General features: G+C 44.6%; 2 protein-coding genes across 5 annotated transcripts in view; one reads left to right on the top strand and one right to left on the bottom strand.

Moving 5' to 3' along the window:
• The window catches only part of Atp5f1c (ATP synthase F1 subunit gamma), a 22,205-nt gene extending 17,989 nt beyond the window's left edge, over window positions 1–4,216 (bottom strand). Inside the window, exon 1 of one of the 2 annotated variants that reach the window (NM_053825.2) lies at window positions 4,123–4,216. In NM_053825.2, coding sequence (NP_446277.1) covers window positions 4,123–4,178 — 56 coding nt within the window. In that variant the 5' untranslated portion in view covers window positions 4,179–4,216. The remainder of the gene's footprint in view (window positions 1–4,122) is intronic. The other variant, XM_087589660.1, reaches the window with a different exon arrangement.
• Window positions 1–14,688, top strand: part of Kin (Kin17 DNA and RNA binding protein) — a 17,912-nt gene extending 3,224 nt beyond the window's left edge. The window contains exons 1-5 of one of the 3 annotated variants that reach the window (NM_001109529.1): window positions 4,359–4,519; window positions 7,211–7,305; window positions 11,942–11,985; window positions 12,071–12,193; window positions 13,708–14,680. In NM_001109529.1, coding sequence (NP_001102999.1) covers window positions 4,406–4,519; window positions 7,211–7,305; window positions 11,942–11,985; window positions 12,071–12,193; window positions 13,708–14,510 — 1,179 coding nt within the window. In that variant the 5' untranslated portion in view covers window positions 4,359–4,405 and the 3' untranslated portion in view covers window positions 14,511–14,680. Of the gene's footprint in view, window positions 1–4,358; window positions 4,520–7,210; window positions 7,306–11,941; window positions 11,986–12,070; window positions 12,194–13,707 lie in introns of those variants that run through there. The other 2 variants (XM_087591544.1, XM_087591545.1) reach the window with 2 other exon arrangements.

The raw sequence follows: 14,688 nt of genomic DNA, 5'->3' as shown, positions 1-14,688 counted from the left end.
CTCAGAAAGGATGGTCACTCATACCAGTACAAACAGTTCCAGTAGGAGGTTAAGAAATACATTTTATGTATAGTTTTCAATTAAAAAGCACCAAAAATGGAAGTAGGTATGCATATAAGGTCTGCATGAAGGAAGCTAAAATACCGAGGAATGAAAATAAATTTTTAAATAAATGAAGATTCCACGAGTGAAGACTTCACAGCTAAAAGACGATTCGCAGCTTCAAAAACACTGCCAAAGCCCAGTTCTCTTCAACTTGACATATAATTCAACGCAATCACAACCACGAGCTACTGACGACAGAATAAACTATGGCAAAGTCTCTGTGGGGATGCAAATGCTCTATGGTCATGAGTAATTATGAAGGAAGGAGCTGAAGCTCCCACTTGAGACTTTTATAAAGTTACAGTAGTCGGGACTTGTTTAGTGGACAAGGAACCTGGGCATTCAGACTTCCACTCACAAAAATAGCCATCTGAACAATGATCCTAGTGATTGCAGACATAAAACTTCTGGAAGACAAAAACCAGAGTAGAAAAAAAAATTAGGTTGGATTTAATAAAATTAAAAACTTTTCAAAACATCTCTTGATAATAGACTTATACACAAAAGATAAACCTCTTCAAACTTCTTTTAAAATTTGTTTAGCTGCATGAGAGTTTTACCTGTATGCTGTCTATGTATCACATCTGTGCAGCCCTTGCAGAGGTTAACAGAGGACATGGGAGTCTCTGGGACTGCAGTTAGAGACGGCTGGCTGTGAGACGTTATGTTGTTGGGAAACTGAACTTGGGTCCTTGGATGAGCAGGTAGTGCTCTTGGCCCCCAAGCCATCTCTCTAGCCTCTAAACCTCTTTAAAAACTAAACAAATCCAAAACCATTCTTGGGTATCTGCCATGTGAAATGACAAGGCACACGTCAGTGTCACATGTCAGTGTCAAAAGGACCACTCACAAAGAGTTGGATCTCTCCAGCTACCGTCAGAGTTCTGGGGATCAAACTCAGGTCAAGCTTGGTGGCAAGTGCCTTTACCCTCTGAGCCATCATGATGGCTCTAAAATATGTGAAAACATAAAACTCACAAAACGAGTGATTCTTAATTAACTGCATCACACCACTGTAATACATGACATGGAGCAGGAGGGGGACGGTTCTGAGTGGTGGGCAGGGATAGGAACTCCCCATACTTTATGTTCAACACCATACAAATCTAAAACTACATTGAAAATTGTGGCTTTCTCTCAGTTATAATTTTCAAATGCAGATTGGAGAATGATGCATGCTTTGTGTCTCAGTACTGCTGCTAGGCATTTATAACTGTACGAATGATATAGGTTATAACCAAAACAGTTGTTTTAAACAGTCAATGTCTTGGCTTATAAATTGGGAATGAAACCCCGTGGTACAGCATTTGCCTGCCATGTTCAAGGCCCTAGCACTAGAAAAAATTAAAAGCCCCCAGTCCAAACAAACAAACCCCAAAGTTTTGACTTACATATTTTTTTTTTTTTGGTTCTTTTTTTTCGGAGCTGGGGACCGAACCCAGGGCCTTGCGCTTCCTAGGTAAGCGCTCTACCACTGAGCTAAATCCCCAGCCCCTTGACTTACATATTTTGATTCTGGTACTACTTAGGCATAGAGAAAGAAAAATAACAGACTATACAGAAAATACCAGGTTTGGTGGTAAAAATATAGAAAAGGTCAAAGTTGGAATATATGACAAACCATGTCAGCACACCAGCTCTTGGATGGTGGTCGTTCTCTCAATCCCTTCTAGAAATGGCACAACAGAGGTAACAACACTGAGCTGCTTCGCTTTTTCCCTCTCCTCAACGGTGCTACCCAAATGCTCCTGATTTACTGCGAGTCTTTTTAGGCACGTGCTTCACTTGAACCGACACGGCCTCCTCATAACGGAATACTGCATGGATACAGTGTGAACCGCACACTGTATTTGGATTGATATGATGCTTTTGTTTTTACATTCTGAGTCTGTGGTCTATCAAGGAAATGTCTTCCCTCTGTGCAGTGCATGCTACCACTTCAAGCTCAAGACCACATACCACTCAATCACTGAATGGCCGTGAGGTACCTGACTGCCTAAAAATATTATGGGGCAAAATATAAATACGGAATGTTGAGTCTCAAGGGGAGAAGTCAAAGGACAAATTTTGGGAGTTGCCTCTCTCCTTCAACTGTGTGTCTAGGGAGCTAGAACCGGATTCAGGATGTCAAGCGTGTACCTCTTGGGCCCCCCCTTTGAGCCTTTAGGACAATCTACACTACTGAATTTCACACTGAGAGGAGTCCACACTGAGAGGACAAAGGGTCAGCTACTACATCATGTCCCGACTCATCTGAGGAGGCTAGAACAGAAAGCTGGCAACACCAAACATGCTGATGGAGAAGCAGGTGGACCATGGGTAAGTTTCAGCATCTCTGATCGTACAGTGTTATTTGAAGACTTCAAGTCAGTATAGGAAGGAATCGGGATCGATGCCTATGAACGAATTAGCAGTCTAGAAGGAATGTTGGGAGTGTGTAAGGCTGCACATAGAATTAAGGAAAACACCTAGCATTAGCTAACTCAGGAAACGTTTGAAGTTTATCAAATGCTGACAATGGCCTCAACTACACTTGACAACAGAATCGTCTTTTTACACACTGTATATACACACTCTGGAAAGAGCTCGTGTCTGCTGAGCAGCACCTGATGTCACCAACTTTCCCAGAAGCTCAAAGACCCTTCACATCTTAACACCTGTGCCGGGCCAACTGGTGCAGGGCAGGCACTCCACAAATGTCTGCTGAGAATTCAACTGCTGTTGACCTCCACAGTTAAGTAACCCAACCTGAGGTTAGACTCAAGGTTAATCTAACACACACCCCCCGCCACACACACACACACACACACACACACACACACAGAGTTTCTCTGGAACTCCCTTTGTCCACTAGGACTACCTAGAAGGCACTGAGACCACCTGCCTCTGCCTCCCAAGTGCTGGGATTAAAGGTATCCACCACTACCATCCGGCCAATATTCTTCATATACATAGTTTATATCATATTTAATTTCCTCACTACTTTGGAGTCTTAGCATATTGCTACAAATTCTTTGCTTAATGAAAGAACGATTTCAACTAGTTCGTGGCAGTTCCCTAAACTAGTTTACAAAACCCTAGTTTAGTGCTGGAGCGCCTTAATATTCCATACAGTAAAACCAAGGAATCGCTAAAACACTGTCCACAGTTAATCTTATCACCAATTCTAGCCACCTAGCTTCAAAGTAGTTGATGTTATTATACAATGTCACCCATAACCACATTTTATCTGTCCATCCCTAGGCATTCTAATATACAATTTTATTGTACTCTGCACAGAGAGTATTAAACCTTACCCTATCCCTTTATCACATGGCAGTTAACAAATGTAATTTTATTAAGGCCTCCTTCTCCTACCGAGGGACCTTGGGACAGTTTTATGACCTTGCAAGGATTTTACTTCAACATGAGGGCGTGTTGACATCGGCAGATCTTTTTAAGCCCCTTCAGCACCAAGGCGACCAGCAAGTGCGGGAGGGGGCTGATTTTGAGTTCCTTCGTTTCTTCAGTAACCAGCAAAGAGCCTGATGGATACACAGCGAGTGCCAGACCAAAGAGCTCAACCAAGCGATCACACCTTAAAGGGTCACTCCCCAGTGCAGTGTTTCACAGGGCGTCAAAGACAAAAGTTACAACTTAACTAGGGCTTTCTGCCGGATCTCCCCTTCACCTTGAGGCCCTTTCTAAAGACTTTGCAAGATGTGCTCCCTAGTACGGAGCGGAAGTACGGAGTTGATCGAAACCCAGATGGCTCCAACGCTCAATCCGACTCTCGTACGGGTCCTGAGGTCCCAGGTGGCCGTTCCAGTCCCAGCGGATCAGGCCGTGACCTTGTTCCCTTTGACCCCAGCCCCGGGACTGGCACGCGACCTTCCAGCTCTGCAGACCTTGCCGCGGCCCGAGTGGCCGGGCCGTGCAAGAGCTGGGGTCTTCCTCCGCCAGGAGCGAGCATGCAGCCCCATCCCTCCTGTCTTGCAGCAAGCCCAAGCCCCGGCATGCCTCCCGGCGTAGTCATACCATTGCGGCTGCAAGGAGCAGGCCGACAGCCCGACAATACTCGCCCGCGAGAACATGGTAGAACCTTGAAGGTCGGGCAGACGAGGCTCACTGCGCGTGCGCGGGAGCTCGGGGAGCAGCGGCCTGCTCCGCTAGCGCCCTCAGTCTCGCTAAATCTCGTGAGCGCGGAAGCCGCGAGGTCCCTGGCCCCACCCACTTCCTGCTGTCAGTTTTGGTCCCGCCTATCCGCGCGCGGGTCCAGTTCCGCTTCCGACGGCTTCGCTGTTGTACTCTCAGGGTCGCCATGGGCAAGTCAGATTTTCTGAGCCCCAAGGCCATCGCGAATAGAATTAAGTCTAAAGGGCTGCAGAAGCTTCGCTGGTACTGCCAGATGTGCCAAAAACAATGCCGCGACGAGGTAAGTGGCTCAGGGTGGCCGCGACCCCGAGGGGCCTGACGGCGACCCTGGTACCCTCGGCTCTGAGCGCTCTCCGGCTCAGTCTTCCTCAGCTCGGCGCCTGAGGTCTGTTTCCTCACAGCCCTTAGCGCCGCCCTCCAGCTCCCCGAGAAGTGATCCCAGACAAGCACGCACTGACACGTCCACTTGCTAGGCTCCGTACAGCATTGACGTTTTACATTTAGACTTCCCTGGTGGGGTGGGTCAGGATTAGGAACTCAAGTTTCTCCTCTTAATAGTGATAGGGGCTTGGACAATACTGCTAAAGTAGGGGTAATAGTTGTACCTACCTGCAAGGTTGTCACTGAGGTTCTTTTTTGTTGTTTTGTTTTGTTTGTTGTTTTGTTTTTTGATATTTTTAGACAAGGGACTCCCCATGACATAAATACCCCAACCCCCCTTGCTATTGTTATCCTAGAGTTTCAATATATGGATTTCCAAAGGGACAGGTTTGCAGTTCATCACACCTAGAAGTTACCCCTTAAGTGGTTTTCCCTATTTCCTTTTTGTCTGAAATAGAGTAAATTATATAACTATCAGTATACCTTCACCCCTGAAAACTTCATTGTGATCAACATAACAAGTAATCATATTAATATTTCAATTTATGTCAAAATACCACCAATATAACAAACCTAATAAAAGTCCTGTACATTATTTGATACACACTTTATTATTTTGTTTTGGACACAGTGTCGATGTAGCTTTGGCTGGTCTGGAACTCACCATGTTCATAGACCAGGCTAGCCTCAAACAAGATCTACCTGCCTCTGCCTCCCAAGTGCTGGTATTAAGCACCACCCCTCTCCATATTAATAATTTCTTGGTGGTCTCATGGTGGTGATGGGGACCAGGAGGCTTGATTATTAAGCAGTGCTCCAAGTTCAATGTTTTTCCAAGACAGAGTTTCTCTGTGTAGCCTTGGCTGTCCTGGAACTTGGCTGGTTTTGAACTCATACAGATCTGTCTGTGTCCGCCTCCTTAGTCTGGAACTAAAGGTGTGCACCACCACTGTCCAGCTTCAAAACTCTGGCTTACTTGCACTCATTTCTTTCTTATTTGTTTCTTTTATTTTTCATGATAGAGTTTGTGTAACCTTGGCTGTCATGGATCTCACTCTGTAGACCCCACCTTCTAAATGCTGGGTTTAATGGTGTGCTCCACCACCCACCACCCAGCTCATTTCTTAACCTTTTAGTTATCTGTGGGCCACCTACAATTTTTGCCTAATTTGTGCACTGCCTGAAAGAAATGGTTATTTCAGTCTTACTTGAAAAGAAACCTGCGGGGTTGGGGATTTAGCTCAGTGGTAGGGCGCTTGCCTAGCAAGCGCAAGGCCCTGGGTTCGGTCCCCAGCTCCGGAAAAAAGAAAAGAAAAAAAAAAAAAAAGAGAAAAGAAACCTGCTATCAAAGACCAGTATTGCATTCCATAAATTAAAATATAAATCGAAATGTTATTAAATTTTAGAGCCCTAAGGAATGGTTTAAGAGGGGTAGGTGGGATATCATGGCTCTGATCTTCTTTCCTCTCAGTTTTCCTGGTATTTCAAGATAGGAAGAGGAAAGGGAACATGTAAGAGCCAACCGCCTCCTCCCCTTGACCACTTTTGAAGTAGGGAAGACAGTGAGTAAGCCTGAGGACAGCCAGCCAGAGTCAACAGAGCCCACAAAGAAAACAGTTAACTGAACTGCTCGTGTATGAGAATGTAATTTCAGAAGAACATCTGAGATAATCAAACAGGTGCTGGACGTGGTGGCACACACCTGGAGTCACAGCACTCCACAGGCAGAGATGAGGGTCACAAGTTCTAGGCCTTATGCTGAAGGTGTATGCCCCCATGCCCACCTCATTACTTCTTTGTTTAAAAAACATTTTTAAACTATTTTCCCCCTCTTACTAATTCCCTTGTAACTCCTAGGATAGAGTCCTTTCTAATATTACTTTGTAATTAGGCTGTCACCTCTAACGTTTCTTCATGAATCTTAGACTCTGAGGACTTCCTTCCATGGCACACATGGGACCACCCATAAATCGGTCTTCCCCAAAATGTTTACTGACATCCTGAACCTAATCTAACTGAAAGAGTTCCAAGAACTAGAGAAAGAAGGCAGAACAAAGTCATTCACCATCACGAGGGTGCAGTACACAACTCTGTGGCATCAGTCTCTCCACTTAGGCAGCCAAGAAGAAAAGGATTAGGCAGAGAACGCTGGTTACGTTTAATGATATGTTTGCCAGTGTGTCTATGTGTGTACAGTTGCTTGCCCATGGAGGCCAGGAGAGAAAGAAAGAGAAAGAGAGAGGGGTGGGGGTGGGTGGGGAGAAAGAACACACGTGACAGAGAATCTATATGTTGGAATATATAGGGTTATTTTTTCATTTCTACTACATATGTACTATTGAAATTTCAGGTTCAAATATAGGTAGTAGAAATATACCAAGACGTATGCTTTTGTTTCTTTGCGTGTGTGAGAAGAGGTGTTGGATCCCTGAGGTTGGTGCCATAGGCGGTTGTGAGCACCCTGATACAGGTGCTGGGTACTGACCTTAGGTCCGTCACAAGAGTGACTTGTTCTCCTAACTACGTAACTGTCTCTAGCCCCAGTGTGAGACTGTAGAAAGAATAACTGCCTGCTTTGCCTATTTTGTAGAATGGTTTCAAGTGTCACTGTATGTCCGAGTCTCATCAAAGACAGCTGTTGCTGGCTTCAGAAAATCCTCAGCAGTTTATGGATTATTTTTCAGAGTAAGTAATTGAAAGGCCCTTACCCTGTAAGGTTACTCAGTGGGCGTGGAAGGGAAGGGCGTCATATACTGTATATATTGTAGGTCCTTGTCCCTGTGTGTCCAGACGGCTGTAGTCTCATCATTGTCCTTACCTTCTTTCAAAATTAACCACAGGGCGACATTGTTAGCAATGCATCTTGGAACTGTTTTCCTGCCTTTCACTTCAGCTCTGCCTGGCCTCAGCTCCCCCCACCCAGGGGCTTTGGGGCAGCCCTTGGGATGAGTGTTCTGCGTTTTCCTGTGTTTTAGGTACATCATGGGTATAATGGCACGTAAGTGGCCCCTCATTCAACTCTTGGGCTCCTGTGTAGGACTGGAAGAAGATGGAGTGAGTTAATACTTCTAAAGGGCGCAGAAGCTCATCTAGTGTTAATAAGGCTTTTCTGACAATTATTAGCAGTACTAGTCTTTTTCTTTTTTTTTTTCCAAACTTCTAAATCTTTTCTGAGGACCACTTTATACATGTGATTGAAGATACCAAAAGGCTTTTGTTTCTATGGGTTATATGTGTTGACATTTGAAATTAAATCTGAAGAAATTGCAAATATTATTTATTAGTCCATTAAAAACACTGGTGTGCTTACCATATGTTCAAATAAAATGGGGTCTTGGGGGAAGACACCTTGAATAAAGTGCGTGCCAACCCCATTTGAGGACTAGAGCTCCAGTCCCCAGCATCCACAGAACAGCTAAACAGGTATGGCAAGTAGCCCTGAATCCCAGTGCTCAGGAACAGTGACAGCGGATCCTGGGCAAGCCACTAGCTAGACTGTACACTGTAGCTGTCTTCAGACACACCAAGAGAGGGCATCAGATCCCATTACAGATGGTTGTGAGCCACCATGTGATTGCTGGGATTTTAACTCAGGACCTCTGGAAGAGCAGTCAGTGCTCTTAACCACTGAGCCATCTCTCTATTCCCCCCTCCCCCCTTTTTTTCTTGGTTTAAGACAGGGTCTTACTGTGCAGCCAAGGATAGTCTTGAACCTAAAATCCTCTTGCTTCAGTCTCACAAATGCTAGAAAAACCAAACCAAAGCAGTATACTATATTCCCATTTTTACAAATGTCTTCACTATCTCACTTAAAAGGCGACTTGGTTCTCACCTTTCCTTGTCCATTTAGCCTGTTACAAAATATTGTTTGATTGGGGATATAAGGGAAGCTCAGCCTTAGCAGAGATGGTTTGTCAGATGAGGAAAGCGCTGAGGTAGTGCGTGCCAGGTTCTGGGAGCAGTTATGGCACTGAGTCCAAAACCAGGACAGTGGGCATTCTGTTGAGTTAGCATCCACTGGTCCACATTTTGGGTGGATCTTGTACACCCAAATGGTCTTGTAATGAATGCATCTTAGTCTGAAAAGTATTGGGTGACTGAGTTCCAAAAACCTTCCTTTCTAATAGTGGACTCATTTATCGTCCAGTGTCATCCGATCGCACTCACTAATGGCAACACAGATGTCAGAGCAGCTCCTGGGTGGCGAGGTACGTTGAGCTCGCACTGCCAGGCCCTACTTGGTACATTTCTAATCGTGACTCAGAAGCTCAAGCCTGTCATCACAGCACAGTGGCTGTTCTTATTTAATTCTGAGAACATGTATGCCAGATGCGCAGTTAGGAATAATGGTCTTTTGGTTTCTTATTCCTCGTGAGAGTAAGTCAGGTCCCAGCTCGGTTTTATGGCTGCTGTCCTCACAGCAGCTGTGAGCACAGTGGCAGCAGTTCCTCGTAACTTGCACTCACCACAGCACGTTAGCAAGGTGGCATTGAAGGCTGGGATGTGACACAGCCAAGTGTTACTGCTCCACGGGAGTCTAGGTAAAGCTCGTCTCAGTTTTCCGGTTGTTGGCATGGTGTTACAGAGTACACCCACTGTCGGATGCTTGAGATCACCCACTACCTGTGACCTTGCTTTGGATGCTAAGCTGCTGGTGGGTTTACCTTCCATCTTAAAAATGTCATTCATTCATTCACTCATTCATTCATTCATTCACTCATTCATTCATTCATTCATTCATTCGTGTTTTGAAGCAAGGTCTTACTATGTAGTCCTGACTGACTTGGCACTCTCTATGAAGTACGGGCTGGTCTCAGATTCAGGTCAGTCCTCCTCTCGGAGCCTCCCTGATGCTGGCATGACAGCTGTCTTCCATGAAGCCCATTTTCTTTCCATTGCTTTTAATCTCTGATAAAAACCACAACGACAAATGCAAAAGTAGTTTGCGAATTACCTAACACCATCTTGAATACCACTGGATGCTCAGGCACGCATTGGGCAAGAACACTGTGGCAAGTGCTACACACTTCTGCCTTGACCTCCTTTCTCCCTCCTGTCCATGCCACTGTCTGCTGGAGGCCCTCTGTCCCTTGAAGGCACTAGGGCTTTTCCCATCTTCATCTGTGCTCTGTCCTGAGGGGATCGAGTATAACTCCTAACTGACATACCTCTCTCTGTGCCTTCATTCATGGCAGTCTTACTTCTACTCCCTCCTTTTAGCACCTTGATTTTCAGAAAGTTCTTCAGGATGATTCTCTGATCTTTTTGTGTCACCCCACAGTCACCTTAAGTCATGAGTCACCATAGGTCACAACCATTTAACTCTTGCCTTTATGGTCAGGTGTCTCCTAAATCTTTCCCCCCTCTAAATCTTAATGTTCATTTTTAACAATCGTCCTGAGTTACAGATGAATTTTTTCCTTGACAGCTCTGCTTTTCTGAAAGCTTGTTCAGAGTTGGCGTTTATTTATTTATTTCTATTTTTAAATTTTTAATTTTATGTGTATGAATGTTTGGCTTGCATGAACATGTGTATAGCATGCTCATGACTAGTGCCCGTGGAGGCCAGAAGAGGCAGTGGATCCCTGGAATGGGAATTAGGATAGTTGTGAGCTGGGAATTGAACCTGGGTCCTCCACAAGAACAACAAGTTCTCTAAGCCACCGAGTAAGTAATCTCGCTGGCCTTAGAGTCAGCATTTCTGAAGTTGAACTCAGTATTCTATTAGCTTTGTTTATCCACCAGACCTCCTTGTCAGCTCATAGAACCCCTAGTCCACTGGCATCCTTCTGCCCCAGTAATGATTCTCAGCACTTCTCACTTGAATCACTCTTATGTTCTACAAAGAACTGTATGCACAGATTAGCTTAGAGTTTATAGCAATGGCGGAACCCACAGCCATCTTCCCATTGAGGAGATCTCGGATGGGGCATAGGTTTTGTGATTCCATGACATTCCCAATTGATGATGTGCTGCTGGCTTGGGGAGCATAACTTGAGAATCCAGTGTCCCTATCCTTTGTCCCTCCCTCACTTTCTTTCCTCCTTTCATCCACTTCCTGTTTTGTACATGGTTTGTGTATAGATTGCATTGTTCTAAGATAGCAAGCAAAGTAATGGGTTTCCTCATGGCATTTTCAAATGTGCTATTCTACTCATAATTGACAGTTCCCTACTGGCCTGCCTCCCTCCCTTCTCCACTGCTCGTCCCATCCCTTCCCCCCAAGTAATGTACTCCTCTCTTGTCATGTCACATGTTTTCTATCAGCTTCATTTTCCTCTCTCTCTCTCTCTCTCTCTCTCTCACACACACACACACACACACACACACACACAACTTTAAATCTAGGTTTTACATATGAAAGAAAACATATTTGTCTTTGTGATCTGGCTTTTTTTTTCTTGTAACTATTATTTCATTTTTCTTTGATTATTTTATGTATGTGTGTGTCTTGCCTGTATGGAGACTAGAGGAGGCTGTTGAAGCCCCTGGGACTGCAGTAAGAGACAGTTGTGAGCAGCCGTGTGTTTGCTGGGAATCAAACCTGAGTCCTCACAAGGATCAGCCAGTGCTCTTATTGGCTAAACCATATTGCTAGCCCCTCTTTAGGACAGTATAATACTGATCATCTTTCAAATTACAGTTTTAACTTACTAATTTTCAAACTAAGTTTGAATGGTTTTCTAGTGCCTGCCTAAAATTAGATCTATATAACATGACATTCAAGATGATTCAAAACTTTGGCTAGACCTCATCTTCCAGACATAACTTCTCACTGTGGGAAGTTCCTCACATCCTCATCTCTCTTCTCAGATTTCTGCCTAAGTAGGTTAAGTGTCATGTCTCAAACACCCTGTGTTCATGACTGTTAACCGGGAACAATGGCCTTCCATTTTGACCTTTGAGTTATAGTTCACTGTCCATATTAAAATCGCCTCTGATAATGTTCTCAAATTTGTTAATGATGTCCTCTTACTTTCCTTTTCAGTTGGCTTTATTGGAAGTGCTTAGGTGAGGTGTGTCCCTCCTCACCTGGACAGAGTGTATTGTTACACTGGAGTCATCGGCACAGGGACCCTGGGGGGATCCTCTCTCGTGTGCTAGCTTTACTAAGGCCAGACAGCTCAACTCCAGGCTGACTTACCACTTTCCTTCGAAAGCCAATCTTTGCAGATCTTTCTCTGTTCTCTTAGAGGTTTGTGGCACATGGTAATGTAGGTGATTGGTCACTAAAGTTTGTGATTGCCCAGACTTCAGGAAGATGGCACATTATGTTTGTAGCCAGTACCTTAATGGCTCTCTGGCTTTCTTTCTTCACTAGGGAATTCCGAAATGACTTTCTGGAACTTCTGAGAAGACGCTTTGGTAACCATCTTAAATATTATAGAAATAATAATTTCATAATTGTGTGGGTTTTTTCAGGCTCAACAGTGTCATATTTTGTTTTCAGGCACTAAGAGAGTCCACAACAACATTGTCTACAATGAATACATCAGCCACCGAGAGCACATCCACATGAACGCCACTCAGTGGGAGACGCTGACTGACTTTACCAAGTGGCTGGGCAGAGAGGGTAAGAAGAACGAACGGGAACTGGTGATCCATGGCTCAGTTTCTAGGGGAGACGTCATTTCCTGTTTCTGATTTTATAGAAGGAGGATATGTAGAGCAATCAGAAAGGCAGGAGGCTGTACTGTCCCTCAGGTGAGCTTACTATATGCCACTTACGTTGTTTTGTTTCCTTTTGAAATTGGGCCTTACATAGCCCAGGCTGCACTGGAACTTCCGACGTTCCTGCCTCTGCTTCCTGGGTGCTGGGCTTACAGACTTTAAAGCTGCAGTAGCCAGCCTGAGGACTTCTTTTGACAGTGCACATAGGCACTTTCGTCACAGTGACACAACACCCGAGAACAATCTGTTTTGACTCCCAGTTCCTGAGAATTCAGCTCACGACCACTTGGCACCTGTGCTGCTAGGCCGTAGTGAGGGAAAGCATCGTGTCAGGGAGCACCTGATGGAGCAGAACCATGAGACAAGGCAAAGAAGGGGCCAGGGGTTTGCGGTGAGCTGTGCCCTTCTGGAGCATGGCGCATGGGGGCCTGCTCCCTCCTGCCAGGACCTACCTGTTAGTCTCTGCCACCTCCCAACGGTGCTCTCAGATTAGGAGTCCATGAATGGATTAATTCCCTGATGGAGTCTGGGCCTGCAGATCCAGTCACTTGACAATGAAGGAGACCAAGCTCTCAGCACATGAGCTCTGGGAGACGTTTGTATCCGAACCATAATGTTTGCATTTGGGTAAGAACTGTTATCAGTCTGATGGCCTGAAATTGATCCTTAGGGCACACCTTTCAGATTATTGAAAATTTCCAACCTCCACACAAACATATGTGTACATCACACAAATACACACATCACACCACACATAAACATGTGTATCACACATAACACAATAACATAATAAAAGTTATTATTAGAAAAGTTATTACTGCTAATAACTTTCTACTGTTTCTTATGGTCATATTTATCTTTCCTTCCTTCATTCCTTTTTTTTTTCTTCATTAGTTGAGACAGTAGTTTGTTCACACTGTACTCCAAGCTCCTCTAGAACTTAGTATGTATCCCAAGTTGGCCTGGAACTCCAGCTTCAGCCTCCTAAGTGTTAGGGTTATGGCATAGGAAATGCTTCGCATTCTGTCCTGACGTTAGTGGTCAAGTTTGCTCTTTCTCATTTCTAATCTCTACATGATGAGAAATTAGGAAGACAGGAGCTTGGTGTCAATATTTTGCTTATTTAGTATGTGACTTCATTCTGAGTTAACAGATTAATATTCATCAGACAGCAGAGACTCTGGTGTAGTTGAATAGTTGCTCCTGCTCCTAAAGTATTTCCTTCTGTGTCTCTCGTTACCTGTTACCTCAGTGCAGTTGTGTGAGCACGGAAGTGGAAACTCCTGTCTCAGGTCTTTGTGATTGTGGATAGTGATTGGAGTTACTGAGTGGGTGAATGTGCAGAGGTGGGAACTCTCCATGGTAGTTTACTCTGGATCTAGACAGTCATGCTGCCATTTTGACTTTTTTTTTAAGGCTTGTGTAAAGTGGATGAGACACCAAAAGGCTGGTACATTCAGTACATAGACAGAGACCCAGAAACTATACGTCGGCAACTGGAATTAGAAAAAAAGAAGAAGCAAGATCTTGACGATGAAGAAAAAACTGCCAAATTCATTGAGGAGCAGGTGAGAAGAGGCCTAGAAGGGAAAGAGCAGGAGACGCCTGTCTTTACAGAGTTAAGTCGAGAAAATGATGAAGAAAAGGTCACGTTCAATCTGAATAAAGGAGCGGGTAGCTCAGCGGGAGCAACAACGTCCAAGTCAAGCTCGCTGGGACCGAGCGCACTGAAGATGCTGGGGAGCACAGCATCCGTGAGGCGGAAAGAGTCTTCACAGAGCTCAGCTCAGCCTGCGAAGAAGAAGAAGAAGTCTGCCCTGGATGAGATCATGGAGATTGAGGAGGAAAAGAAAAGGACCGCACGGACAGACTCCTGGTTACAGCCTGGGATCATTGTGAAAATTATAACGAAGAAGCTTGGGGAGAAATACCACAAGAAGAAAGGGGTCGTTAAGGAAGTGATTGACAGATACACAGCTGTGGTAAAGATGACTGACTCCGGAGACAGGCTGAAACTGGACCAGACTCATTTAGAGACAGTCATTCCAGCCCCAGGGAAAAGAGTTCTAGTTTTAAACGGAGGCTACAGAGGAAATGAAGGCACCCTCGAGTCCATCAATGAAAAGACTTTTTCAGCCACGATAGTCATTGAAACGGGACCTTTGAAAGGGCGCAGACTTGAAGGTATTCAGTATGAAGACATATCTAAACTTGCTTGAGTTTGACAATTTGTTAATAACACATTGAAATTGTAAAGCATCAAATTGATGTTAGCCACGGCACTGTGTAACTCTACTGTGTTAGGGGATTTGTTTATAAAGAAAGTCATCTATTTAAATACCACTGGATAGCTGTTTGGGTAAATTTATAATAAAATCTAATTTTTTTTAAGTGTCA

Source organism: Rattus norvegicus, chromosome 17 (assembly GCF_021556685.1).
Source record: "Rattus norvegicus strain SHRSP/BbbUtx chromosome 17, alternate assembly SHRSP_T2T, whole genome shotgun sequence".
NCBI lineage: Eukaryota > Metazoa > Chordata > Mammalia > Rodentia > Muridae > Rattus > Rattus norvegicus.
The sequence above is the reverse complement of the archived record's forward strand: the minus strand, read 5'-3'. Positions and strand labels throughout refer to the sequence as shown.